Source organism: Hirsutella rhossiliensis (assembly GCF_020360975.1).
Source record: "Hirsutella rhossiliensis strain HR02 chromosome Unknown scaffold00006, whole genome shotgun sequence".
NCBI lineage: Eukaryota > Fungi > Ascomycota > Sordariomycetes > Hypocreales > Ophiocordycipitaceae > Hirsutella > Hirsutella rhossiliensis.
The window spans coordinates 2565184-2591253 of record NW_025408672.1 but is presented as its reverse complement, the minus strand read 5'-3'; the positions used below and the strand labels follow the sequence as shown (position 1 = coordinate 2591253).

The 26070-nt window shown below is 59.7% G+C and overlaps 8 protein-coding genes across 8 annotated transcripts; 6 read left to right on the top strand and 2 right to left on the bottom strand.

Moving 5' to 3' along the window:
- Positions 1–930: 930 nt before the first annotated feature.
- Positions 931–3710, top strand: HRG_06481 (sodium/calcium exchanger protein; the record flags this gene model as incomplete). Its single annotated transcript, XM_044864952.1, has 8 exons — positions 931–1544; positions 1604–1606; positions 1781–1796; positions 1854–1961; positions 2017–2088; positions 2143–2220; positions 2280–3055; positions 3155–3710. 8 exons carry the CDS (start codon positions 931–933, stop codon positions 3708–3710), a joined length of 2223 nt encoding a protein of 740 aa, XP_044719892.1.
- Positions 3711–4645: 935 nt separating this feature from the next.
- HRG_06480 (SPRY domain-containing protein) lies at positions 4646–5701 on the top strand (the record flags this gene model as incomplete). The annotated part of the gene is made up of 2 exons (XM_044864951.1): positions 4646–4884; positions 4948–5701. The coding sequence occupies 2 exons, from the start codon at positions 4646–4648 to the stop codon at positions 5699–5701; spliced, it is 993 nt and encodes a 330-aa protein (XP_044719891.1).
- Positions 5702–6045: 344 nt separating this feature from the next.
- HRG_06479 (PPP4R2 domain-containing protein) lies at positions 6046–7571 on the top strand (the record flags this gene model as incomplete). Its single annotated transcript, XM_044864950.1, has 3 exons — positions 6046–6107; positions 6167–6215; positions 6270–7571. The coding sequence occupies 3 exons, from the start codon at positions 6046–6048 to the stop codon at positions 7569–7571; spliced, it is 1413 nt and encodes a 470-aa protein (XP_044719890.1).
- A 431-nt stretch (positions 7572–8002) lies between these two features.
- HRG_06478 (AAA domain-containing protein) lies at positions 8003–11981 on the bottom strand (the record flags this gene model as incomplete). Its single annotated transcript, XM_044864949.1, has 2 exons — positions 8003–11719; positions 11775–11981. 2 exons carry the CDS (start codon positions 11979–11981, stop codon positions 8003–8005), a joined length of 3924 nt encoding a protein of 1307 aa, XP_044719889.1.
- Positions 11982–15329: 3348 nt separating this feature from the next.
- Positions 15330–16828, top strand: HRG_06477 (GATA zinc finger domain-containing protein; the record flags this gene model as incomplete). Its single annotated transcript, XM_044864948.1, has 3 exons — positions 15330–15465; positions 15532–16614; positions 16674–16828. The coding sequence occupies 3 exons, from the start codon at positions 15330–15332 to the stop codon at positions 16826–16828; spliced, it is 1374 nt and encodes a 457-aa protein (XP_044719888.1).
- A 929-nt stretch (positions 16829–17757) lies between these two features.
- On the top strand, positions 17758–18794 carry HRG_06476 (beta-flanking protein; the record flags this gene model as incomplete). The annotated part of the gene is made up of 4 exons (XM_044864947.1): positions 17758–17827; positions 18118–18279; positions 18365–18558; positions 18636–18794. The coding sequence occupies 4 exons, from the start codon at positions 17758–17760 to the stop codon at positions 18792–18794; spliced, it is 585 nt and encodes a 194-aa protein (XP_044719887.1).
- A 154-nt stretch (positions 18795–18948) lies between these two features.
- HRG_06475 (amidase domain-containing protein) lies at positions 18949–21047 on the bottom strand (the record flags this gene model as incomplete). Its single annotated transcript, XM_044864946.1, has 5 exons — positions 18949–20004; positions 20120–20136; positions 20198–20681; positions 20754–20856; positions 20923–21047. 5 exons carry the CDS (start codon positions 21045–21047, stop codon positions 18949–18951), a joined length of 1785 nt encoding a protein of 594 aa, XP_044719886.1.
- A 3399-nt stretch (positions 21048–24446) lies between these two features.
- Positions 24447–25588, top strand: HRG_06474 (putative UPF0658 golgi apparatus membrane protein; the record flags this gene model as incomplete). Its single annotated transcript, XM_044864945.1, has 3 exons — positions 24447–24529; positions 24588–25047; positions 25100–25588. The coding sequence occupies 3 exons, from the start codon at positions 24447–24449 to the stop codon at positions 25586–25588; spliced, it is 1032 nt and encodes a 343-aa protein (XP_044719885.1).
- Positions 25589–26070: the final 482 nt, after the last annotated feature.

Genomic DNA, 26070 nt, shown 5'->3' with positions numbered 1-26070 from the left:
ACAGTACAGGGCAGACGACGATGAGGGAGCGTCACGCATGGGCGGCAGCGTGATTGCGCCCCTTGTTGATGAGACACGAAAAAGGGCGACAGCGGGCTGGAGGGAACGCGCACTCGGCGACGCGGCAGAGTGCTTGTTTTGGTACCGGCACATGGCGAGTAGGCAAACAAGACATCAACACTGCAGCAACGCATCATTTCGCCGGCAGTTCGTCATACCGCAGCCAAGGCCCAACCAGCACCGCCACACGGCAACGCCCCTGCACGGGCACACGCTGCTACCGGTAGTCCCTCGTAACGGCTGTGGGTAGTACCAACAAGCGCCTGTCGTACCGTGTCGGAGCAGCAAGCGGAATTACTGGATGTGCGTGCATGGCTCTCGGCTTATTGAGCTTTTTTTAATGTTTTCTCCCCCAGCCGCTCTCTTGTTTGTTATCTCTTGTTGGACGGCATCCCACCGCATCATGCAGCGCCTGTACGCGACAGCTTCCTTGCACATACTGCTGTACAGTACATACCTCTAGGTACCTTACGTAGCCAACAACCTTAGGCGCCCGCTGCTGCCCACTTGCCCCCCCTTCAGCTTGTCCCACTCGCGACCCGAAAAGAGCAGCGCTAGGCATCAGCCACGCACGCAAGCCACTGCCCCTCTCCCACCCCTCCCCCAGTCTCCACCCCTGTCCCTTCCTCTTCACACCCCTTTTTGCCCCAGGAGACGCCCCCCCAACTTATCCCACAAACAACCCAGCTCGTCTCTCGCTCTCTCTCGCTCCCCTTGTCCATTTCCGCCTTCTTTCACTCCCCGGTTGCTGCACCTGTTCGCGCCTCGAAAAGACTGCCAGGATTTAAAGCCGTCTCCTTCTCTCCCTCGCACGCAAGCAACTGTGACCGAATCCCAACTCGTCCAGGCATTGGTCTCGCAACCTTTTCGATGAAGGAAACCTCACCCGACCCCCCCGATATAGACAGAAAACGCTCTTCCGCAATACCAAAGGCCCCTTCGCCGTCCCTAAACGAACCCGCCAACAACGCGTCCGATAGCTTCCTCGAAGTCAATGTCACCGGCAACCCTCGCGCTGCCGTCGACGCGGCTCACGAAAAGCTCGTCCACAACCAACATGTCTCCCTCAGCACCCTCTCTGGGCACCTTGCGGCCGCTCCATCTCCGCAAGATGAGAGGCAGGGGTCTGTCCTAGACCCCAAGCCGACCCAGGACAGCGCGAGCAACAACACTGACGACGAGAATGGGAGCATCATCCCCACCAAAAAGGGCCGCGGCTTCATCGCAGAAGTCCGTCGCACCTTTCACATGGCCCTGACCTACAGCTGGCTCAACGTCTTGCTGGTCTTTGTGCCCATTGGCATCGTCGTCGCAAACGTCCCCGGCGTCCATGGCGGCATCGTCTTTGCCATGAATTGCATAGCCGTCATCCCCTTGGCTGGCCTCCTCAGCTTCGCCACCGAGTCGGTGGCTTGCAACATGGGCGACTCGCTCGGAGCTCTGCTCAACGTCACCTTTGGCAACGCCGTGGAACTCATCATCTTGTAAGTCATTCCTCCTCCCACTGCGCAGCAACGAATTCGTTCTAACTCGATCCGATTAGCATGTAAGTATTGTCCGCTTGAATCGCCGTCTACTCGCCGAGAGATACGCAAAAAAGCCTTGGCGGGTAGCCGCGCTGAACGAATCTTTACCCCCCTGCATTCCCTTGCCCGACGAAACACTCCTGCCGCGATGGACACGCAGTGCTGACCAAGCCTTCTCACCCTCTTTGCTGCAGCATCGCCTTGGTCAAGGTATGATGCAGCGCCCGTAACCCCGTCATGGTCGCCAAGTCCCTAACCCTAGCCCAGAATCAAATTCGAATCGTCCAGGCGTCCCTGCTTGGCTCCATCTTGGCAAATCTGCTCCTCATCCTCGGCATGGGATTTTTCCTGGGTGGATTGCGCTATCGGGAACAGGTTTGTGCTCGACCGCTCTTGTCACCGACTCCTCCCCGATGCTAACTCCCGCCAGATTTACAACAGCACCGTGACGCAGATGAGCGCATGTCTCCTGAGTCTGAGTGTCATCAGTCTTGTGCTGCCTGTACGTCATGCTCCGCGGATTGTGGGTTAGCAGCAAATACTCACTCTGCAACAGACCGCTTTCCACGCATCTTTCAACAATGCTGCCCAGGCGGATAAGGAGTCTCTCAAAATCAGCCGCGGAACCAGTGTGGTACGAGGACCTTGACCCAAAACATGAAGATGGAGTTGCCGCTAACTCGTGGGGTTTAGATTCTGCTGCTCGTATATGTGATATATCTGCTCTTCCAGCTCAAGTCGCATGCATACATGTACGAGTCAACTCCGCAGCACATCGTCGATGCCGAGTCAATTCCAGGCCCTGCCGCCGCGTGGCTGGACACGTCGAGTTCCGACGACAGCTCGTCGTCCAGCTCCGACTCGGACTCGTCTGGCCATTCGAGAGATACAATGCGTCGCAAGATGAAGCAGGTTCTCCGGAAGGGCCGGAAAAGAAAGTCATCCTCCACCTCCAGCGACACGGGGGACACGGCCGCCATTCGGAACAGCTCGCTTGGCAACGGGAACGCGAGTGCCCTTGATGAGGCGACTTCGGAATCGTCGTCATCGCGGCCTCACCTGATGCCCCGCATCCCCTCGACAGAGACCAATGACGAAGCTGTCGAGGACGAAAAGTCTCGGAAGCGCAGCAAGAGGCACCGCCTCCATCGCCACAGACGGAGGCACAGAAGACACCGTCACGACGACGATGCTTGCGAACTGCAGCCGACCATCAGCGAGCGACCCGAGACTGGCCTCGGCAGCCACGCAGGGGGTGAACCGCGTCGTGTCGACTTTGCCGTTCAAGACGAGCTCATCCCCGTTGAAGCTGCTGTGGAAAGCGCAGCTTTGCCCGGCCCTTCTAGGCTGCCATTTCCGATCCTTCGTGGAGTGTCAGTCAAGAGTCTCGCGCCCACCGTCTTCGTCCAGAAGCCGGTGCAGCACGGGGCCACGCCGCAAGCTTCGGTTGGTCCGGTGCCCAGGGTCCGGTACGGCATCAGACGCACAAACTCTCTCCCCGACAGACTGGGCAGCCAGCACCAGATGCGGCCTCCAGGCGCCATGTTCCCCTCTCAAATCCCGCCGAGCTCGCTCACCGGTGCCAACGGCGCGCCCGGGGGCACGCAAGCAGGCAAGAGCGACGAGGGAGAGCATCTTTCACGGGTTGCGTCCATCATTCTGCTGCTCTTGACGACTGGCCTGGTGGCGGTGTGCGCCGAGTTTCTCGTCGGGTCCATCGAGGCGGTGACGAAGACGTCGACAGTCGGAGAAGTATTTATCGGACTCATCATCCTCCCGATTGTGGGCAACGCGGCAGAACACGTCACGGCGATTACGGTGGCAATGAAGAACAAGATGGACCTTGCAATTGGCGTGGCCGTGGGCAGCTCGATCCAGATTGCCCTTTTCGTGACGCCCCTGGTTGTCATTCTTGGATGGATCATCGGGCGGGACATGACGCTTTACTTTACGCTGTTTGAGACGGTCAGTCTGTTCGTGTCGGCTTTCATGGTCAACTTTCTCGTCTTGGACGGACGCAGCAACTACCTCGAGGGGGCGCTCCTGTGCGCCGTCTACATCATCATTGCCATTGTGGCCTTTTTCTTCCCGAGTGAGCAGGAGTCGAGCGCATGGGGAGTGTAGCGACTCTGGACAGGTACATTTTGGGCGGCGGCCGGTGTCGAGTCTATAGGCATCTTGAGGCTGTACATGCAACACTGAAAGGGGCAACATGTACATGGCGGAGCAGGAGGCGCGGAAGAGTGAATACGCGACGCCAGATGGGAGAGGGAAGTCTGTCTATACGATTCTTATGTTGGTGCCGTGTCCGCGGCTCAAACCATGTGCACCAAATGAATTTGACGTTTGGGGCAGCCCTACAGGAGGCCCCTCGACCGGAGTTGCACATCTACGGCAGCTGTGAATTTGCGGTTGGGACATGCTTAGGCACGGGAGGCCGCCGAGGCCACGGGGTCCCACTGCAAAGAGCCGCCCCGCCGGCACCGTTGGATTGCCGTGGCCTTCCCCGCCTTTGTTCATCGCTGTTTCGAGCACCTGACCGGGCCTCCGTATCCCAAGGTAACTTTGTACCTAACGAGGCGGGATGATATCATGATTGCAGCGAGCGAGGCTATGCCCGAAGCCAGTATCCGTACCTGCCTCGCCCCGGGACCCTGCCTGGCCCCCAACGCGATGACATGTTGTACCTACTGTACCTACTGTACCTAGCGGAAGTTAGTTCACTTGGCAGGCAGCACAGCCACAAATACTCGGCGGTGCTTCCTGTCGACTCCAAACCTTCTTTCTTCCTCTGCTCCGGGTATGTCAACGCGGTCCTTGGTACTTTTGCTCTGCTTCTTCTCTCCGTCATCATCTTTCTCCTTGCGCCTTCTGGTTTCCGAGGACTTTACGCCAAGGTCGGCCTGAGCTGGTCTTTTACCACGACAGTCACGACAGTCCTCACGGCTACGACAGGTCTGCGTCTCATCTCGCCTAGCAGTCGATAGCCTCCGCTCCCATTCGCTTTGGAACCAGCAGAGTGGGAAACTCGCACGCCGAAGCTGCAATACTACCCGGCCATGTGTCTCGGCAGAGGGGACAAGGGCAAAGGCAAAGCCGCGCCGCCGCCGGGCCCGTCTCACCAATGGCACCAACAAGGAGGTGACGTCAAAGACGGACAGGCATGGAAGCCACCAGCTGGGCCACCACCGGGGGGTCACCACCAGCAAGTCGACTATGCCGCTCCTCGGCCCCCACCTGCAGGACCGGCTCCCGCCTACGACTGGGCTGGGCCTCCGCGGGATCCTCCGCCGCCCATGCACGACTGGCGGACGGCGGTGCCGGACACGGCGCTATTCCCGGATCCTCCCCCGTTTTTCAGTGCCCACGACAGGTCGCACACGACAAACGCCACCGAAGCCGAGGCAGAGGCCGGCGAGAACTGGTGTCGGCAGTACCCGCTCACCACGCCGCTGGTCCTTGACGAGGCGGGCCGGTCTGCGCTGCGGTCCCGCAACATTCGGCTCATAGAGCCCTTTGGCTTCAACGGCCGCTTGAACTGGCTCGCCAAGGGCCACTGGGAGGTCAAGACGAACAATGGGAGCTCTGACAGCTGCATCATCGGCTACCCGCCCCTCTACGTCGTGTGCGAGAGAGAGGCCGCTACGCCGACGACGGTCTATTACGAGGTCAAGCTGCGGGCCGACAGCCGGCACAACTCGGTGGCCCTGGGCTTCACCGCGCTGCCCTACCCGTCCTTTCGCATGCCGGGCTGGCACCGAGGCAGCCTGGCCGTGCACGGCGATGACGGACACCGCTTCGTCAACGATCGCTGGGGCGGCAACGACTTTACGACCGAATTCCGGCGCGGCGACACGTATGGCATTGGCATGACGCTGACGCCGACGACGTATGGCAAAAGAGACGTCGACGTATTCCTAACGCACAACGGCGTTCGCGTCGGCGGGTGGGATCTGCACGAGGAGACGGATGCAGAGGGCGACTTGCCGGTGGCGGGCCTCGAGGGGTTCCATGATTTGAGCTGTGCCATTGGGACTTTTGATGGAGTCAGCGTCGAGGTCATCTTGGACCCGGAGAAGTGGATGTATCGGCAGGTGGCGAATGGGAAGAATTGACACGGCTCGCAGGAGCGGCCAGGATGAGCTAGGACAGCGTCGGGATAGCGTCGCCGCGAAAGGGCAGGCATACTGATAAGTTGACTTGGCAGTCATATGTTAATAAGCATGATTCAACGACGTGCTGCGTTTTCTGTGGCATCGCGATGAACCTGTTTGGCCCGAGGCTGAAGTGCCGAGGCTCAAGAGTCGACCTGGCGCTGACTGTGGCACCTGGGCATATGGCGTATGCACTTATCGCGTAGATCTGTCACCCCCTTTGATACATAGCTTGGCAAACGCCAAAGATGACCCGGCGCCATCACCGCAGCGCATCGCGGGCACCCTGAAAAAGCACCGCAAAGATGGAGCTTGACAGCGACAATGAGCCCCTGAGGAAGATTGCGTCGGGCGACCAAGTCGTAGCGTGAGTGCGCCTTTCCAGACGCCCTGCAACGACTCTTCTCTGCTGACGAGCCACGCCAGGGAATCGTGGCCGGGCTTGCGAAACGACATTCTCGCCCGGCTGGACAAGGTATGCGCGTCCCGAGAGGAAAACTTGAGAGACCGGCTGCTAAAACTTGTCCAGATTGCCCATGGCGCCTTCCCGATACCCAATCTCCCGCCTCCCGCTCCCCGGCCTCGCCTGCTCTCCCCCGTCTCGTCATCGCCCCTCGAGCACTCGTCGCAAGAGGCCAACAAGGAGAACGCGCCCGCCGAGACAGCCGCGGCCCCGGAGCGGGACGAGCTGCCCGGGCAAATCGCCGGCCAGCTGAGCGGCATCAAGGCCAAGCTCGAGACGTTTACCGCCGACGCGCCGCACACGATCCAACGGCTCGCCGAGCTGGTGCTCCAGCCCCGCGCCCACTACCGCGCGCTGGCGACGTATCTCCACGCTGTCGATCGCGTTGTTCAGGTCACCTCGGGCACGGGCATGTACCCGCTCCCGCCGGCGGTACCAGACATGTCGGCCATGAACGGCGGCGGCGGCGGCGGCAGCGGCGACGAGGCTAGGGACCTGGCCGCGACGGTGACGTGGAGCAACCCGACGACGGCGTCGCTGGGGTCGGACGAGGCGCTCGGCGGGGCGCTGCTCACCCCGATCCCCTGGCTGACGAGGAGGAGTCCCGAGAGCAACGGGGACGGCGCCGGGGCGCAGATCCACAGCGAGGGCACCGAGACGATCGAGGGCCCCAACGGTGTCGGCAGCATCGAGACGGTGTCGGTCAGCGTCAACGGCGTGCCCTCGACCGGCCACGCGAGGGGCGTCACGCAGGGCGAGCTGCTCCGCCAGGAACAGCGCGCCGGCGTCGTCCCCGTCAGCCAGCTGTCGCGCAGCCAGGAAGCGCCAGGCGACGAGGACCGCAGCATGGACGACGAAGGCGGCGGCTCCGGCAGCGGCGGGGGCGGCAGCAACGACGAGGAGAGCGAGACGCCCCATGCCCGAGGCCCGGAGGAGATTGGCGTCGACGACACGGGGCTCCAGGGCGTGTCGACGAGCTACTTTAGCGAAGACGGGGTGCAGATGCAGGACATCGACGTCGAGGCCGCAGTGGGCAGGAGACATGACGAGGTCCCGCACCCGGCGCCGGCCCCTGCGGATGGCGAGGACGTCGCTGGCCAAGACGCCGGGCCGGAGGCTGACGCGGTCGTGGGCGCCGGGGGCTCGCGGGCGAAGCGTGAGGCGGACCAGGGGCTCGAGGCCGAGGCTCCTAAGAAGGCCAAGGAGAGCGACGGCGCACACGGCGAGGCGGAGACGGGCGGTTCGCCGGCGGCGGCCGAGGCGACGGATGCGGCCGAGGCAGAGTGCGGCGACGGGGAGGCTGGCGCTGGTGCTGTCGCTGCTCCCGCCGACGTCGACGACGCGGCGGACGCGATGGAGGAGACATGACGTGATGGGCTTCTTACGAGCGGCATCCCCTCTTCATAATGTTCCTTGCTCTGCGACATGGGGGAGAGGACGGAGGTTGGACTACGATACCATGGCTGTTTGCGATGAAAACAAGTAAACACAGGGCGGCGTTTGGGCGCGGGCCGTGTACGACTTATCACGCTGGAGCGACAGGCGGCGGAGAGACGGAGCGCGGGGAAGCACTTTTCGAGGCGGCCCTGCTGGGGGTGCTGCATGCATACACACATTCACGATCACGATCTGATGCAACCAGTGCGGGACGGCTCGGCCGGGTCTTTTTGTACTTTGGACGGGCGTGTGAAAACAGCCGTCTCCGGATAGCTAGCTGACTGACGCCAGCCCGGTCGCGAGCGAATCGGCCGCGACAGCATCAAATCGGCACCTCGAGCGGCCCATGCACCGGCCGTCGCTCAAAAAATCTTGGTGATGCTCTCGCGCATAATGACGCTGTTCTGCCTCTCGTCGCGCTTGACGCGGAAGAAGCTGTCGCAAAAGTCGCTGCAGCGCATGTGCCGCAGAAACTCCTCGTCGTGGGTGATGACAATGAGCTGAAAGTTGCTCTGCGCCTGGCGCGCCTTGATGATGGCGTGCAGGCTCTCGGCGAGGCTCTTGATGTTGTCGCGGTCGAGGTTGGTCGTCGGCTCGTCGAGGGCGATGAGGCCGCAGTTGACGCCAAACGACTCGGCCAGCGCCAGCCGGATGACGATGCTGGCCAGCACCTTTTGCCCCGCCGAGCAGCGCCCGCGCATGTCCATCTCCGTGTCCTGCTTGACCATGCACAGCCGGTAGTTGTAGTTGCGCTTGCCCGTGCTCGACTCGTTGTCGGACCGGATCAGGATCGTGTCAATATCGGTCCCCTGGTACGTGCTCTGCCACAGCTCGCCCGCGATGCGGTTCACCTCGGCCATCTTCACGGCGTGGAACTGCATCACCGCCTTGTCCACGGCCGCCCCGCACTGCGCCAGGTCCTCAATCGCCGCCTTTGTCGTCTCGACGCGAATGTGCGACTCGCGGAACTTTTGCTTGGCGTCCTTGTAGTCCATCTCCCACTCCTGCAGCAGGCGCCCCAGCTCCTCGTCCTTGGTCTTCATGGTGCCCATGACGGACCCTCGCTCCGCCAGCAGCCGGTTCGACTGGTTCTCCAGCATCCGTGCCTCACTCTGGAGCCGCTCGTAATCGTCGTGCGCGTTACGGTCCTCGAGCTCCGCGATTTCCTTGCGCAGCACGTCCAGCGTGCGGAGATGCTTGCGGTAGTTGAGGTTGTCACCAATGTTCTTCTTCTTGCGGTCGCCATTGTCAATGTCTTGCTTGAGCTTGTTCGCCCGCACCGTCACCTGCGCAATCTCCTTCTCCGTGTTGCCAATCAACTGCTCGAGCGCGGCTATGGCTCGTTGGTTCGAGGCCAAGTTCGACGGGCCGCCGCGGTCGACGTAGTCTTGGATGTCACTGTCGAGCATCTTGATTTCGCTGACCGAGTTCGCAATGGCGTCTCTCTCGTCCACAATGGCCTGCTCCTTGGCACGCCCGCGTCCGAGGGTCTCGTCGCGGGCCGAGCGAGCCTCCGAGATGCTCGGCTCCAGCGTCTCCAGTTCCTCGTCCGCCCGCTGCATGATTTCCCGTTGATGGTTATGGTCCTCTTTCAGGGACTGAATCTGGTTTTGCAGCGACTTCTTCTTTTCGAGCTGTCCGGCAGCGCGGCTGATCTTGTTGTTCAGCTCGCTCCTCTCCAGCTCGAGAGAGTTGATCTGATCTCTCATCCGCTGCCGGTCGTTGGCCAGCTTCGAGATCCGGCCCTTGAGACCTCTCATCTGCTCGGCAAGGTCCGCTTGAAGCTCATGGATCTCGTCCGCGCCTCGAGTGGACCCCCCGGACAGTTGTTGAGACATGATGCGCTCCACTTGACTCTCAGAGTCTCCGATGTCCTTGATGGTTTGCGAAATGTTCATGACAGTCTTGGACAGCCCTTCTACGTCCCGGAATTTCTCCTCCTCCTCCGATACTTGGGACTCGAGTGCCTCTAGCTGTCGCTCCAGCACGTCCAACTCGCCTTGAACAGTCTTGCACTCGTCACGAATCCCTGGCACTTCTTTCGATAGTCGTTCATAAGTATCGAAAGACGGCCGGACGGCTCGCAGGGACTCCAGACTAGCCGCGATATCCTTCAGGTCCTTTTCAGAGTCGATTCTGCCCTTGGGATCGAGCTGTTTTTGAATCTTGTTGCTCAGACGCTCCGCGCTCGCGTTGTGGCCGTCATCAAAATGCCTTTCACACAACAGGCATTTCTTCTTCGACTCCAACATGCGCTTGCACTTGGTGTAGTACTCGACGAGGGCATCGAACAAGCTGAGCTCGTTCTTGAGCTCCTCAACCTGCAGCTCCACAGACTCAACCTCTTCCTTGTAGTCCTCAATGACAGCGTTGTCTCGAACACGTCGAAGTGCCGACAGAACTGTTTGTTTGCATTTTGCGGCATCCTGCGACTTGGTCTCCTGAGTCTCCTTGGCATTTCTTAGTCTGAACTCCACCTTTTGCTGTCTCTCTCGTGCTTGGTCTCGTTTCTTGCGCGCCTCTTGGAGGGTCTTGTTTTGCTGTGTCAGGACGGACTGAAATTTGCCTTCCAGTGTGCCGGGTTCCCAGTCCTCACCCACGATGGTGGCCAGCTTAGACCTCCAGGTAGTGGTGAGCGTTTCCAGCTTGCGCTTGCGGTCGCCGAGCTCCTTCTTCCGGAAGTCGAGCTGAGCGCGCTCAGATGCCCGGCGGGTGCAATCAACAAGCTCGCGACCAAGTTTCTCGTTCTCCTTTTCTAGTTGCGACAGCTTGTCATTCTCATCAGATAGCTGTCGATCCCAGTCCGACTTTTCAAAGTCTTGCTGCGCTCGTTGAAACCTCCCATCGATTTCCTCCAGCTGGCTATCGAGGATAGCCTTGGCACCTTCGTCGAAGTCGATCCAGCTTGCATCGTTCTTCAGCACGCTGGTGCGCTTGTCGATGACCACGATCCGCTGCTTCGCAGAAACGCGGTCTTGCGTCCTGGCCGCTTTGCGTCCCTCGAGTTCTGTGATGATGGCGGTGGCTTGGTCAAGCTCGACCGAGTTTTCCTTTTGTAGGCGCTCGAGGTCGCGCTTCTTTTCGTCGAGAAGTTTCTGGATCTTGTCGTTGAATGACTTGACATGATGGTCAGCCAGCTCTCCGTCGTACCCCCTGAAGGAGTGAGAGCGGGCAGCCTCTTGAATCATTTCCAATCGCGACTTGAGCTGTCGTTCGTAGTTGTCCTTGTCCGACTGATGCTTTCCCTGCTCAGATAGCTTGGCTGCCAGATTCTTGCGCGAGCCTGCCAGTTCTCGCTGCAGGTCGTTGTACTGGGTTTTGTTGAGCTCGGATTCCTCGCAAAACCGCTCCATGCTTTGCTCATATTGAGCGAGGGAGTGTTCAAGAGAAGCGTCGTCCTCGTGGAGCTCATCGATCGTCTGCCTCAGCTCATCGACGGCGTCTTGCCGATATTCGAGCTGCTCCCGCTTGTTGCCGAGGTTTTGCACAATCTGTAGGAAGCTGTTTGCCCGTTGGTGCTTTCCCTTGATCTTGTCCTGCGTCTCTTGCATGTCGGTGGACAGAGCCTCGCACTTGTCACGGGCCTCCTCGATTTCACCCTGAAGGAGAGTCATGCGCTTCTCGGCTCGCTCGCCGCGATCCTTGTTTGTCTTGTTGTGCGCCTCGTCGTTTTGCAGCTTGCCAAGCTGTTCGACCTGCTTCTTGCGGAGAACCTTAAGGTTGTCAATGGCCTTCGTGTACTTGAGTGCCTCGAAGATTTCGTCGAATCGCTTCTTCAGCGCGGCGGGCTCGCTGAGGGGCCACAGGGACTCGTCTTGGTGGCAGAAGATGACGGCGTCGAGAATGGCCCGGGATACGCCGAGGCGCTCGGGTATCATTTCGTCGAGCTGCGCCTGTCGCGTGGAGGTGGTGGTGCGCTCGCCGTTGTTGACGACGACGAGTGAGCAGTCGAGGGTCTTTTGCGAACGGGTCGTCTTCTTGACGGTGAGCTGCAGGCTCCTGGTGGCAACATGTTGACGATTGTTGATGGAGCGGAACTGCAGCTTGACTTGAGCCATGACCTCTTTCTCTCCGCAGAGCTGCCGACCCTGTTAACTGGAGCTCGGACGTACGGGGCCAGAGAGATGAGGCTACCTTGGGGTCATGGATGAAAGCGCCACCCTTGCTGTTGGGAGGGAGCTCGCCGGCGGTGGCATATTTGAGGCATTCGATGATGGTTGTCTTGCCGGAGCCATTGTAGCCGACGATGAGGGTCAAGGGGGTGTTGAATTGGATGGCCTCGCGGACGGCGGGGCTAAAGGACCGCACGCCGGAAATGGACAGCTTGTCGATTCGTGACATGGCGGGCGTGGCATCTGTAGGCGAGCCGGGATGAGCGACCCGTCGAGGCTGGGTGTAGGACAAGGGCTCTCCCTCAAGGATCCTAACATCTCATCATCGAAGACATTGGCGAGAGACGCGTGGCGCACGCGTTACTAACTTAACCCGTGCTCACGTGCCCTGGTCGTTCGTTACCCGCCCAGAGGGAGGTACGTACAGGTACGTACTTAGCCTTTTCATCGCCGTCTTCCTTGGGATGTCATTGCAAACTATATTAGCTCCCGCAACGTCATGTGCGTTCCTTAAGGGTGAGAGAGTGCTCCCTGTGAATCGGCTTCTTTGCACCGGACAGATTTGGACCTCTGCACTCGTCTCTCCTCCTTGAATTGTCTAATCAAACCAAACGCAGAAAAGCATGCACGTCGGTCTAATGCGAATGCCGAATTTGCCTCTGGCATTGGCAGCTCTTAAGACTCGGCTTACGCGGCACAAATGGCCGCCCCTGCCAACGCCATCCAGCCAGACGACATATATGGAAGAGTTTTACTATTCGGCCAAGTAGAAATCTCTATTCGGCCAACACTAGCTAAAAGGCGGGGTACCTTTATGTCCCGCATTAGTACCATCCTTTTGCTATTCCTTTTAGCGAAAAATCCTTAAAAAATCCTAGATAGCTCTAACTACGAAGTAGCGTACTCGGGCGCCCGAGCCAGTAGGGGAGGGGTCCCCCTTGGGGAGGGGCCCTACTGTGGGGGTTTACCCCCGCGCGAGGTGAGCGCGCGACGTACAAGACGAGTACTTTAAGATACTTAAGATTTCTCTTTAATGACTAAGGCGCATTGTAGCCAATTAAAAGAGGGGATTTTATGAGACTCTTGGCCGAATAGAGATTTCCACTTGGCCGAATAGCAATACTCATATGGAATTGGTATAATTAATTGAACAAGTGCGCGAGGAGGGGGAGTTGGATGCAACGTTGAGCAGACCATGCTCGTCTGTAGTATGTAAGCTCGCTTAACGGATACTTGTTGGCGGATATGCTGCTTGGCCCATCTCGACACCTAGCATGGCCGCATGCCAGATGCCAGGTGCCGACCGCTAAAGCGTGCAGATGCTGCTGGTCTATGTTGGCAAGGTTAAATAGCAAAGGTTCGCTAAAAGGATTGGCTTGGGCAAGGCCAAGCAAGGCCTGTACGAATACGCCGTACTTGATGCTCGGCTGGCCCCTGTTACTCCTACTCCGTATACGTATCTGAATTCCTTACTGACAAATTCCAGGGTATTGCTTGGCAAGGGACCGCAGTGAAACGAGACAAGAAAAAATAACAAGCTACCCTTGCCAGGGTCTTCGACGGGCGCTCACTACCCCGCCAGAGGAGGCACTAACCGCTGCGATATATATGACTAAGAGCCGTGCCAAGCGGCAGTACAGAGAGAACCTGCGAGGTCCCATGTGTTTTTTCCCCGGCCAGGCAAGTCGAGGATAATGTCTGGAATGGAGCACATGCACTGCTCTAGGCAGTACTCGGAGGAGATGGCGTTGGCGCCTGTCTCTAAGATCCTCGCCGCACGGAGCCCATCTGACCGGCTTGTACATAAGCCATCAGCTACAAGCTGGCAGTCTATTCTTAAGCGCATGCATGCTGGTTTATGCAATAAGGCGAAGTGAGGCGAGGAGGCGACGCTGGGGGGTTGCAGCAAGGCGGCGGCAGGCGGGGTTGACTCCCCCCGTCGCCGGGCACACAGTCATTTCCCACCAGGTTTGGCCTGCGAGGTCCGGCGAGGACAAGTACAGGATACACGAGCAAGACCTAGCACGCAGAGGTGAGGGTCAACATGGACATTTCACTTTTCCCATGTTGCGGCGACATGGCCAAACTTGGGATTGTTGCTCTGGACACGCTGCGGAGTAGGTCAATTGAATTCAGTTAGCCAAGTCCTGTCCATGCTGGACGGGTTGCCGAAACGCCCGGCGTCTGTTGCATTTGCCACCTCGTTTTCCCTTGTCTCGGCCAGCGAGAGAGAGGAGGGGGGCTTCTTGTGGCGGCGACAGACATTGCATTGGATTGGTCACGTCGTCCTCCCCTAGTAGGTACAGATGATGCTGTACAGGAGGGAACAGGCAACTCGTCAACAATGGCTTTGACGTCTCAGACACCATCTGTAAGGTCCCTGGACTTGTATATGCATATACGTACCTATGCTGCGGGAGACTTGGAGATGGCCTGGCCCGTCATTCCAGCATAGTTTGTACCTGCACCTTATCTTGGACCTAATTCCACGGGACCGCCAATGTAAAGTGTGCTGCCTCCGAGCTGCTACCTTAGGTAAGGTGTAGGTAGGCATGTCGAAATATACCTGACGGGGGCAGAGACGGCGTGGTCCCACCGCCTTGGACACTGCTTGGCCATCTCGTCATACTTCCTCTCTCGTCCTCCTAGAGCAACAAAGCATCTGTGACTTGCATTCAGGTACTTATGCAAGTAGACGGGCCACTAAAAGCGACAGCGGGTCTCTCGCTATCCTTGTAGCCGGGTGTCTTTGCCACCAAAGGAGCTTTTGGTCCGACCCTGGCCGGTACGGTAGCAGTCGCCGTGCGCCAGGCGGGGCCTGCATGCCCGCACATGGAAACTGACTGTACATGGGCCTCCTCGCGACGGACGTGCCCATGTATGTATATGTATGTATATGCCGACCTGGCGGGCCTCATGCAGGCCGGTGCCTGCCCAAGACTTGCCTCACTCCGACATCAAGCTTATAGTACGGTACAGGCAAGTACCGCATGTACCCCCTACATCCAATAAGCGTCTTGTATCCGCGGGTGGCGACAGCTCGCTCCTACTGCAGGTACATGCGTGCGCGCCAGCTCGCCCGCCAGCCCCAAGTAGCTCGCGCCCCCATGACCGCAGGTGCCTGCTACAGTGGGAGGTACTCCGTAGAGAAAGCGAAGAAAGTATCAGTGAGTTGGCAAGTACAGCCTGCCTCTCATTTCCATCCCGCCATCTTGTGCTCCTGCTCCTGCTCGGCTGGTGCTGCGGCCGCTGATCTTTCTTTCCAACTAAAATATCCATCATCCTTTACACACAACACACACACTCCTTCCAGGCCCTCGCTCTTGCAAACCTCCTTCTTCTCTGCTCGCCGCCCGTCCGCCGTTACGACCGAGACCCTCAGGCGGCCTTTTGCCCATCGCTGCGCTGCGCCGTGTGTTGCCTGCGCTGCGCACGTCTCAGCGGGCCACTCCCTCTCTATGCTCAGAGCTGCCACTGGCCCTCGCCCGCCTCGTCCCGTCGGGCTATAAACCTTCACCTAATGCAATTCTTATATCGCCTTTGACTGGGTGCCCTACCTTATGAAAGCACCTCCATCATGTCCTACAGGCAACCTCCGCCTCAGGGCAGCTTCTTTGGCTTCTCCGACCTGGACATGGCCGGCCAGGACAGCGGCGATGTCATGGCCCTCTTCAACAACACGCTGCTCAACTCGTTCGACGACCTGCCCATGAGTATGGACTCGGCCAATGAGAGCGCCATGGCCGTCGCCGCCGTCAACTCCAACCCCCCCGACTCAGCCAACGACAGCGCCCTCGTTAGCAACAGCGCCATCACCGACGAGTCCATTGCTCATGCCGAGAATCAGTTCAACACGGCTGCCAACAACGTGCCCGGCGCCGGTCCCGTGCCGCCCGGCGCCTTAGCCCAGATGAGCCTGTCCAACGGCAGCACCCTGACCGAGTTCACCAAGCGAAGAAACTGGCCCGCCAAGGTGGTGGAGGAGCTCAAGGATTTTCTGCACATTCTCGATGCAAATGGCCGCATCAAGTATGCATCCCCTAGCGTCCTCAGCGTCGCCGGCTATACTGGCGAGGAGATTCTCGATGTCTTCCTCAAGGACCTCATCCACACCGACGACCGCGGTGTCTTCGTCTCGGAGCTCAACGAGTCCATAGCGTCGGGAAACCCGCTGCGCATGTTTTACCGCTTCAAGAAAAAGGACGGGTCATACGCCATGTTCGAGGCCGTTGGTCACGCCCATATTGCCGCCGCCAAGTTTGCGCCGAATCCAAACAACCAGTCACCCTTTTGCCAGGCTGTCTTCATGATGGCCCGGCCGTACCCGACGCGCAACGCCGGCCTGCTGGACTCGTTCCTGGAGCACAAGATGGAAAACGAGCGGTTACGGCGGCGCATCGCAGAGCTGCGGAGGGAGGAGGAGGCCGACGCCGACGAGGCTCAGAGGCAGTGGATGCAGAGCCAGGAGGGTCGGTCTGACGTGACCCCCTCGGAAATCACGGTCACATCGTCATCGACACCGCTCTTCCGCGGCGTGGGCGCTAGCCAACCCGATCGCAGCGCCGTCGACATTGCGCTAACAAGGGAGAATCTGGAAGGAGCCGTGGCCGGTAGCCGGCCGGACTCGCTACGAGACAAGATGGCCCGCTATGAGGGGGCGTCACACGCAGACACGATTGAGATGCTGACGGGCCTGCGATACCAGGAGGGAGAGCGCAGCCGGGGCATCACGACGGGCAACGCAAGCCCGACGCTCATCAGGGGTGATGCGGGCATTGCGATACCGATGGACCGAGACTCGCGACCGGGAGAGAAGAAGAAGAAGCTCAAGACTACGGAGGAATACGTGTGCACAGACTGCGGTAGGTTTGCCTCGACGGCTTGACACGGGCAAGGGATGCTGACTAACGCGCAATGGCAGGCACTTTGGACTCTCCCGAATGGAGAAAGGGGCCGAGCGGCCCCAAGACGCTCTGCAACGCGTGCGGGCTGCGGTGGGCTAAGAAGGAGAAGAAGAGAAACAGTGCCAACAGCGGACCGCAGCAGGCGCCCATGATGGATCGCGGCATGGGCTAGGGGTGTGTGGCTTCCGCGCAAGACGGGAGATTGCAACGGCTGGATGATATAAGTCGACGAATGCCGGGCGTTTTTGGTGGAATTTCCAAGGGGTGCATGGAGGCTGGCGCGAACATTGCAAAACACGATTGGGACGACTACTGGGTGAGGGACATACATGCAATGCTTGAGGCTGCTTTGGCCACGCCTATCAAAGCTTGGATGGAGGCCCTTTTTTTGCTTATTCGGTGCTCTTTTTTCCTTTTTTTCTCTGCCTCTTACGCGCACATGATACCTCGGAGCAACAAAAGAGAGGACAAAATACGAAGTAGGAGAGGACAAATACAAATGCAAGAGGGGCGATTGGGCCCATGCTTCGGTGGACTGTTGGGCATGCGAGCGGGAAGTCCGGAGGCTCAATGAGGGTCTCTTGATACGAACAACTTGCCGTCGGTGCGCCCGGGCGGCGATGACGATGAAGCACTTGGTATGTCTTGTCTCGGGCTGGGGGTGTGGCTTGGATGACGAGACTCGGTGGACGACCAAGGCCGGGATCCCTTCGCTCCATTTCGCCATCTCAGCTGTGCCAGCCTCCTGCTCCGGCACCTGCTTGGCTGCTGAGGGTCCGCAGGTGGAGCATCTCTCTGTTGCTGCGTTTTGCCTCAGGCGTGTAGTGTGGAGAGGGAGCAGCCGTCAAGTTGGATCCGGGCCCCGGGATACTTTGCCCACCGGCCTGAGGCAGATTTTCCCCATTAGATTTAATTTGAGCCAATCTAATTAACGGGGGAGATACCACAACCAACCCATCGTCAGGCTATCCTCCTTACCCCTCTTGCGAAACCCAAATAGTATCTCGACTGGCTGGCCAGCAACACCAACTACATCCTCTCTCTGCCACCACCTCGCTTCTTTCAGGACACAAGATAACTTATATATCTGGCAGAGTCAAAATGGACAAGCTCATCAACGCCGGCAAGGAGTTTCTGGAGAACCAGACCCAGGGCTCCAACCAAGGCCAAGGTCCGGGTTACCCCGCCATTCGATGCCCCTCCTCGCCGCAATAGCGACTGATGAGGCTCAATTCGGCTGACAAGACCAGGAGGACGGCCAGCCTCGCCGGGCGGATACAGTGCGTGTGCCCTCCACCTCATCCCCTCGTCATACTGCTCGGCCGATGGAATTCGATGGCTGGGGTGGGGAGCTCCGTCTCGGATTCTCGGATGGTGATGGAGCGAGCAGCGAACCAACAAGGCGCCTGGAATGCAAGGGGACTCATGGGCTGACGTAGCATTCGCATCGGCGACGTGCAGAGGCCCACGACCGGCGCGACGATGACGACGAGCTGAAAAACGCCGACCACGAGGCCTCGAGGCTCGCTGGCTCGTCGGGCAGCACCGACCTCTTCTCCAAGGTTGTCGGCGCCCTCGGCCAGCGCAAGGGGCAGATTGCCAACGAGGACATTGACGAGGAGGGTGTGTCCCCCTTTCTCCCCTATCTTCTTGCACTCTCAAGGGAAGAGAGGGAAAGGAGCTGACAGTGCAATGGTATATCTCTTAGACGTCGCCCGCAAGCACAAGCAGGCGTACGATGACGACTCGCACGGCGACGAAAACAGCCTCGGCGCCGCGGCCGCCATGCAGGCGCTTAAGATGTTTGGCAAGGGCGGCAGTGACAGCGGCAGCAGCAGCAACAAGGAAAGCCAGGGCGGCCAGGGCGCGTTCTTGGCCATGGCCATGTCAGAGGCAAGCAAGGTGCGTCTTTCCAAGCCTGATGCGCCACCTCGGCCGGCCTGCTGACCATTACTGACCATTGCCGACCATTGCCGTAGCTCTTTGACGTCAAGGCTGCCCAGGGCAAGGTCCCCGAGGGCGCGAGCAAGGAATCCACCATTCAAAAGGCCGGCGAGATGGCCATGAAGATGTACTTTAAGAACCAGGCCAAGCAGCAGGGCGGGCTGATGGGCATGGCGTCGCAGTTTATGAAATAGGCTGCCGTGGACGAGAATGGATATAACCAACCGTCCTCTTACAGATGACGTGTCCACCTACACAGGTTGAAAATGGACGGCCGAGTTTATACAGTCCCCTGGCCTATGCGCGCACACATATACGTATACGCACGTCCACAGCCAGCTTAAGCCATTACGCCATCTTGCTCTCCCTCGACAGCTCCATGACATCGACCCACGAATCCGGCCTCCGGCGGCCGTTGGGATACACGGTGTGCAGATACTCCTCGGCCTCGGCGGCCCAGCTCAGCAGCTGCTCCTCGCTCCCCCACTCGGCCGTGGCCAGCAGGCTGACGGGCAGCTTGCCGTCGCCCTGGGCCGGGTCGACGTAGGCGACGGGGGCGGACAGCGACGGGGTGCCCGTCATGTTGGCGAGGAAAATGTACATCATGTTGCGAAAGGTCAGGTTGCCGTCGCTGAGCCCGTAGGCGTCGTCGCCGGCGACGCGCGGCCAGCCGACGAGGGGCGTGGTGGGCGTCATGATGAGCAGGCCCGGGTGCTTTTGGAAGAGAAAGGCCAGGTGGCGCATCAGCAGGGTGCGCAGCGAGTTGAGCTTGAGGTAGTCGACGGCGGGCGTCTGGCGACCGACGGAGAGCAGGATCTTGTTGGCCGGGCCGCACAGCGTCAGCCAGTCGGCCGGGTCCGGGGTGCGGCGGCGGGCCGACTCGGCCATTTCGGTGATGCAGATGCAGCCGTGGGCGAGCTGGGCCTCGGCGAGGTGGGGGATGGAGACGTCGACGACGTGGTAGCCGCGCTGGCGGGCGAACCAGTCGAGGGCGCGGTCGCAGGCCTCGACGACGGGCTTGTCGGCGAGCTTCCACCAGTCGCGGAAGACGCCCATGAGGCGCTTGGCCGACGGCTGCGGCGGCACCGACAGGGCGAAGCGGCCCTGGGTGGCGCAGTCCGGGTCCGGCTGCGACATGACGCGGTAGGCGACGACGAGGTCGGCGACGTTTGCGGCGAGCGGGCCGGTGACGCACATGGTGCTGTTCATGGCGACGGTGCGGTGGTGGCTCGGCTTGAGCCCGTACAGGCCGTTGAAGTTGGCGGGGATGCGCACGCTGCCGCCCGCGTCCGTGGCCACGCAGAGCGGGACCAGGCCGGCGCACGTAGCCGATGCCGGGCCCGACGAGGAGCCGCCGGGGTAGTAGGCCTTGTTGAGGTGGTTTGTCGGCGTGCCCTGGGCGATCTGGCGGTGACTGCGTCAGTGGACATGTAAGACGGATGCATCGAGGTGCCTATCAAGTAGGATCAAGGGGAAGAGAGAGAGAGAGAGAGAGAGAAAGAGAGAGACAGTCCCTTACGTTCAAACCGCTCGTGTCTGTGCATATGGTCAGCGTCTCTCCTATGAGCCCATGAAGCCGGGAGGCAAATCAACTCACCGGAGCCGAGCTCGTGCATGCGCAGCTTGCCAATGACGACGGCGCCGGCCTCCTGCAGCATCCTGACGGGCCACGCCGACTCCTCCTGCTCCTGGAACCAGGGCATCGAGGAGTTATACTTGAGGCCAACGTGGTTGATGTAGCCCTTGACGTCGACGTCGTCCTTGACGCCGATCGGTACGCCGTCCAAGATGCCCAGGGGTTTGCCGGCGGCGTAGCGCTCCGTCGACGCGCGGGCGGCGGCGATGGCCAGGTGCTCCTTGCCGTGGCCGTCGGCCCAGGCGTCGCTGTACCTGGCGCCCGGGCGGGTGATGGCGAGCAGGGCCTCGGCGACGTGCAGGGGCGTCGTCTTGCCGGAGCGGTACAGGGCGTGGTAGTCGCCGACGGTGTAGTAGCGGGCCTTGGAGTCGGCGTACTTTGCCTTGACGAGGTCCGGCCCGAGCTCCAGCATGGGGCCCGTCTTGCCGAGGGGCGTCACGGTGGGCTGGTCATGCCATGGTGGTCAATGCCGGCCTCTTGCAAGGATTTGATGGGGGGGGACGGGGAGGCTTCGAACATGGAAGGTATAGGGCACGTCGTCGAGCTCGGGCATGTCCTTGATGGCGCCGAAGCCGGCGTTGGCCCAGAAGAAGCGCTGGAGGTAGGCGGACCTCGAGATGCTTGGACGGCTGGTGAGCTCGGGACACGCGGAATTGGGGGAGCGGGATGGAGCCGTGAGGGGTTACAGTTCGCCGGCCAGCATGAGGGGGAGGCCTCGCAGGACCGGGTTCTTGCCCGCGTCCGGGTCATATTGGGCAGCAGGGCCCTCGACGGGGTCGGGATAGTGGTCAAAGGCGGCCGGGTGCGCCATGTCGCTGCTGGTTCACGGCGACGTGAGGTGGCGGTTGAGGAGAAGAGGAGGGGGTTCGATCGGGGATGGAGGGGAAGGGTCGAGTGATGTTGTTGTCAAGGGAGCTATGTGGTGTTAAAAGAGAGAGAGAGCGAGAGACAAGACGGGAGAAGCGCCTCGGCATTCAACGTACGTGGGCGCAGGGAGCCAGTGCGGGCGGTGCAAGTTGAGCCAAGTTAATTAGGATATAAGCTGCAGGTCGTGATGAATTGACTCTATCCCGCCACGGCGAGTGAGCCGGCCGGGTAGGTTCAGCCGACGTCCCTGGTGGCTTACATGCTGGTACGCCATTGATGCCGCTCCTCGTCATGAATAGCTCCGGACTCCTTCACGTGAAGAAAGGGACGGCTCCGCTATAAAGGCCGGATGGGCCGGCGGGATGCTCGGGACAAGCTGGAGCCAGTCCATGTTCCGTCCTCCCGGCCTGCGGAGAGGCGTGTTATCGGTGTTGGTGACTCGACGGCGGGTATTTTTTGTATGCGGATACACGTGTTGAGAACATGGGCAGCTCTCTCTCTCTGTCTGTCTCCATCTCCCTCTCTCCCTCTCTCTCTCTCCCTCCCTCCCTCTCTCTCTCCCCTCCCCTCCCACTTTTCTTCATCTGGTGCGGAGCAGGCCGCAATTCTGGCAGCTCTCCATTCATCATGTTCCCCAGTATTACTGACTCCATAGCCGTTGATGGGGTAATTCCGCACAGACGCGAAGAGTCAGTTCAAGCCCCAAGTCGGGCTTCGTCACGGCCCTTGGCAGGCGCGCAGAGGAAACAGTTTGATGTGCATGGTGCTCCCTGTCTGCATCTGTAATTACAGTACAGCACACACGTACCACACAGCACACCACCACGCACACACACTCGCGCGCGCGCTGCTGGTTGACGGCGCCGGCGGTTGGTTGGTTGGCTCTCTCGCAAGTCTCAGTCAGCGTCTCACCTTGTCCGTGCCGCAACGCCAAACACGGTGCTTCTGACAGGGAAAAAGACAAAGGAACCTCGGGACTGTCTCTGATCCGCCTGCTCCTCACCTCGGGCCGTCACCTCTGTTGCGGACCCAGGCGGCACGTGTGCTTTTTTTGGCGCGAGTGACGAGACGAAACGGACGGCCTTTTGCCTCGGACTCGTTTCACGCTGGGCCGTCGTGTTACAGAAGTGAGCCGTCTCGTCTGCCCTGTTTTGTCCTCCTGCTGCAGATGATGCAAGGCCGGGAGTACAGGATGTGCATACAAATTATGTTGGCTGGCAGCAGCATGCACGGAATCTTCTCTGGACAGAAAGCAATGCTGTTCTTAGGCTTCTTAGGCGCACTCGCCATGTCTTGTGAATATCGTCTGCCACGGTTGTACAGGACAGGCGGTGGCGGCGCCTCGAGCCCGGGAGCGCGCTGCTGAGTGATGACAGGCAGGGGGAAAAGAGACGGAACTAGGTATCTGCACTTCTGCACCCCGTACGGATGGATACTCGGTGCACGATACTCGGTGCACGATACTCGGTGCACGTACGATATGTCGCACAGGAGAGCGCGCCTCGGAGGGGTGGCCGGCCAACAAGCCCATCGACGACGGGTGGCCGGCCCGTCCGTCATTGCACTTGTTGATGCCGGACCCCAAGAGCTTATGCAAACCCTGTACAAAGCGCGGCGCAAGTCATGGCTCGTACGAGTAATCGCCAACATGGCCGTTCTGTTATACTGTACGGTATCCGTTCATAGGTAGGTATCCTCACCATGTCTTCTGAAGTCTGTCCATTCCAGGGGCCTTGGGCTGGCGGGAATCATTCCCTGACCGGGCGGAGGAGAGAGCACAGCCCCCCCTCCCCCGGAGCAAGGGCCAGTCGGCCTCGCTCGGTACTTGCCCCGACGTAGATGCCCGGATCGCTGCCGTGGGCCTGTACATGGATACGCGCTTCTGCATGTACAGTTGCCATGTAGGTATCTACCTACCTACCTACCTAGGTACTGTACCTTAGATAATTACACTACCTACTGTATCGTATCGTGTCTGCAATGCGTCTATGCCGCGCGTGCCCCGCAAACAACTTGAACTCAATTACTACTGTAGTACCGTACCTAATTACCTACCATTTTGAACTTGTTGGCAATGGGGCGGGCTCCAACAGAACAGAGGAGCGTCCGCGTCTGCTCACCATGTCTGCTCACCATGTCTGCTCACCATTCTCTCTTCGCGCTCACAAAAAGGCCACAGGGCACCAGACCAAGGGGGGCGTCCTGCCAAAGTCTCACTCCGCCCCGAGGCATGGGAGGGGCTTCTTGTTTGAAGAGTCAGGCCAGAGCACTGCCAACCAACCGCCCTCCGTACCTGTACTCGGCTGCCGCGCTGCTGTACACGCTTCCCGCCGCATCCGCACACGGCACCCCGTGTACCTTGCACGCACTGGCTGGTGCACATGACAAGGCTGCGCTGCTGTACTCCATTTCAGGCAGGCACTTAGGTACCTTACCTCACTGCCCCTTTTCTCTTGTCCCCGGGTACCTGCCAGCCCTACCTCCCGTCGTCCGCCCTCCGGTCCCCTGTAATGTACTCGCCGACGCACGCTAGCATCACTCAGTACCTCCCCTTGGCTGCCGCGTGCTAAGACACAGCCCGAAAGGCGGGTACAGCGGTACACCCGCTTGGACGCCACGCGCAGACGCCTTCTCGACAAAAATCCTCCCGAGCCCCCCCCCAACTCTAAACTCCCCTTCCCCTCCCTGCCCTGCTTGGCGGCCAAATCCACATCCTAACAATCCATTCATCATCTCTCCTACGCCTCTCCTACGCCTCCCCTACGCCTCTTCAGTCTCTCGTTCCTCAACCCCGCCGCCTCTTCCCGTCTGCTCTGCCGTATTTCCCCCGACCGCGACCGACTCTCTCTGTATTCCCCCTTCGAGTCCGCTCTCGACCTCGCTTTGTGCGCCGCCTTTCGCCATCGCTCGTCCGACCGTCGTTGATCTTCGGCCAACCCAAACAGACCTCATCAGCTCGACCGGTCCGTATCGCGTCTCTCTCAACCACCACTCGCCATCGCCCCCTCCGCCGTGCCGTCCATCGACCCGTCCTCGCCTCGTTCCCGTCCGCAGACTCCCGGTCGGAGTCAACTTGTCGCCCGCCCTGGCTGCCAGGTTAGATTCTCGCAAGTCCCTGCTGGGCGCCGATCCGGGCTTCTCACACTCCAGCGCTCAACACAGTCCTTCCTACAACCACAGCGCCGAATACTCGCGAGAATACGGCCAGGCTTATCCCCAGCCTGCATACTCTCTGCCAGCCTACGCAGAGAATGCCAACCTGAACAAGAGCTTCGACCAAGGTTACGCCCATCGACAAGGCGTCACCCCCTCCACCCCGGCCCGGAGCGTCCATCGTGACAGGATGGGTTTCCTCAACGCAAAGTGGGCTGCCGCCTTCATGGGCGTTACGAGCCTCCAGGCCATTGTGTGCTTGGGCTTTGAGTCGTACGTCCGCTCCCGGCGCTCTGCTCTCGTCGTCGCCTACTGACAGCCTACGTCCTAGATTTGTCTTTGCAAAGTTCCAGATGAGTCTCGGCAATTGGGTCGAGAAGCCCGAGGTCCAGTCACAGTACAAGACCATCCCGACCTTCTTGACCCTCTTCATCTTCGGCTTTTTGTACGAGCTCGTCGTCGTCTGGGATGCGCTGCGCATGAAGAACACAATCCAGGTCATTGGCGTCTGCATCGCCAACCTCGCCCTGCTCGTCTACACAGCCATTCAGGTCGATCAGATTCAGGTGGCTCTCGAGGTCCTCGGCGTCGAGGCGCTCAAGGCGGGCATCACGCCCGACGAGCTTTGGTCCGACGTCAAGCCCTTTCTCGTCGCCATTCCTGCCGTCATTGCCCTCTCAACCGTCGTCTTGATGTTCATTTCCTGGAAGCTCTACCAAGAGTTTGCCTGGGATATCCTCAAGAACATTGGCGCCGACTACCGCATGAAGAAGCGTTTCCTTCACTACCAGGTCAGTACCCACTCTCCCGCCGCTCATGCTCGCGGCGCTGACATGGAGGCAGATCTATATTGCCCTGCTCAAGTTTGATTTCTTCTTTTTCCTGGGCTTCATCATTCAGTTCGTCGTCATCGTCGCCCAGAAATCCGACCCCGAGTTCGCCCTCACCATTGCCACGATCCCCATCACCATCGGCATCCTGCTCGCCGCTGCCTTTTTCACCCGCAGGGAGAACAAGCCGGGCATGATGGCGGTCATTGTCCTCTACCTAGGCGGCCTCACCTACTTCATCTTCAAGCTCGTTCGCATCTACCAGCCCGAGTACCAGGAATCGTACAAGGCCGTGCGCAAGTCCCTGACAGCCTTTGCCGTCATCACCATCCTGTTGATTCTCCTCACCATCACCAACGCCATCATCTGCATGCGCAACTTCGACAAGGGCCTCAAAGCACACTTGTTGTCCCCGCGAAGGGTCGAGGAGAAGCCGGATGCCCACTCCATCAGCCTACACGACGTCAAGCCGCAGCTACCAAGCCGGATGACAATTGACTGAAATGCGTCATGTTCGGCGCTCGCAGAGTGCGGTCGGACGACTGGAAGCTGGAAATATGCGTGTACAAAGATACGAACTTAACGAAGAAGAAAGTGATTCCCCCCTCAAACGCCTTGGCGCCACCCAGACGGTGCTGGCTCACGGTGGTGGCGGCGGCCGTAGGCTGGTTTTCGGCGCGATGGAATACGTTACCGATGATATCCCTCACATAAAAAGAAACATGTGGACGCCTTTTTTCCCCTTGGCTTTTTCCTTTCATCTTCCTATTTCGTCGCACCGTCCGCGGCCCTCATCTGTCTCGGACGACGTGGAGTTTTTGGATACGCGCCTTTGCGGAGGCGACGGGTGGGCCGCCGCCGGCCAGGAGAGATAGTGTGGACATGTATAGCGATTGAACGGCCTTATTTTCCTTTCGTGGTTTTCCCCTTTTCTTTTTGCGCTCCGTTGGAGCGTCGGAGAGACTTGGCGGCTCAAGGGCCGAT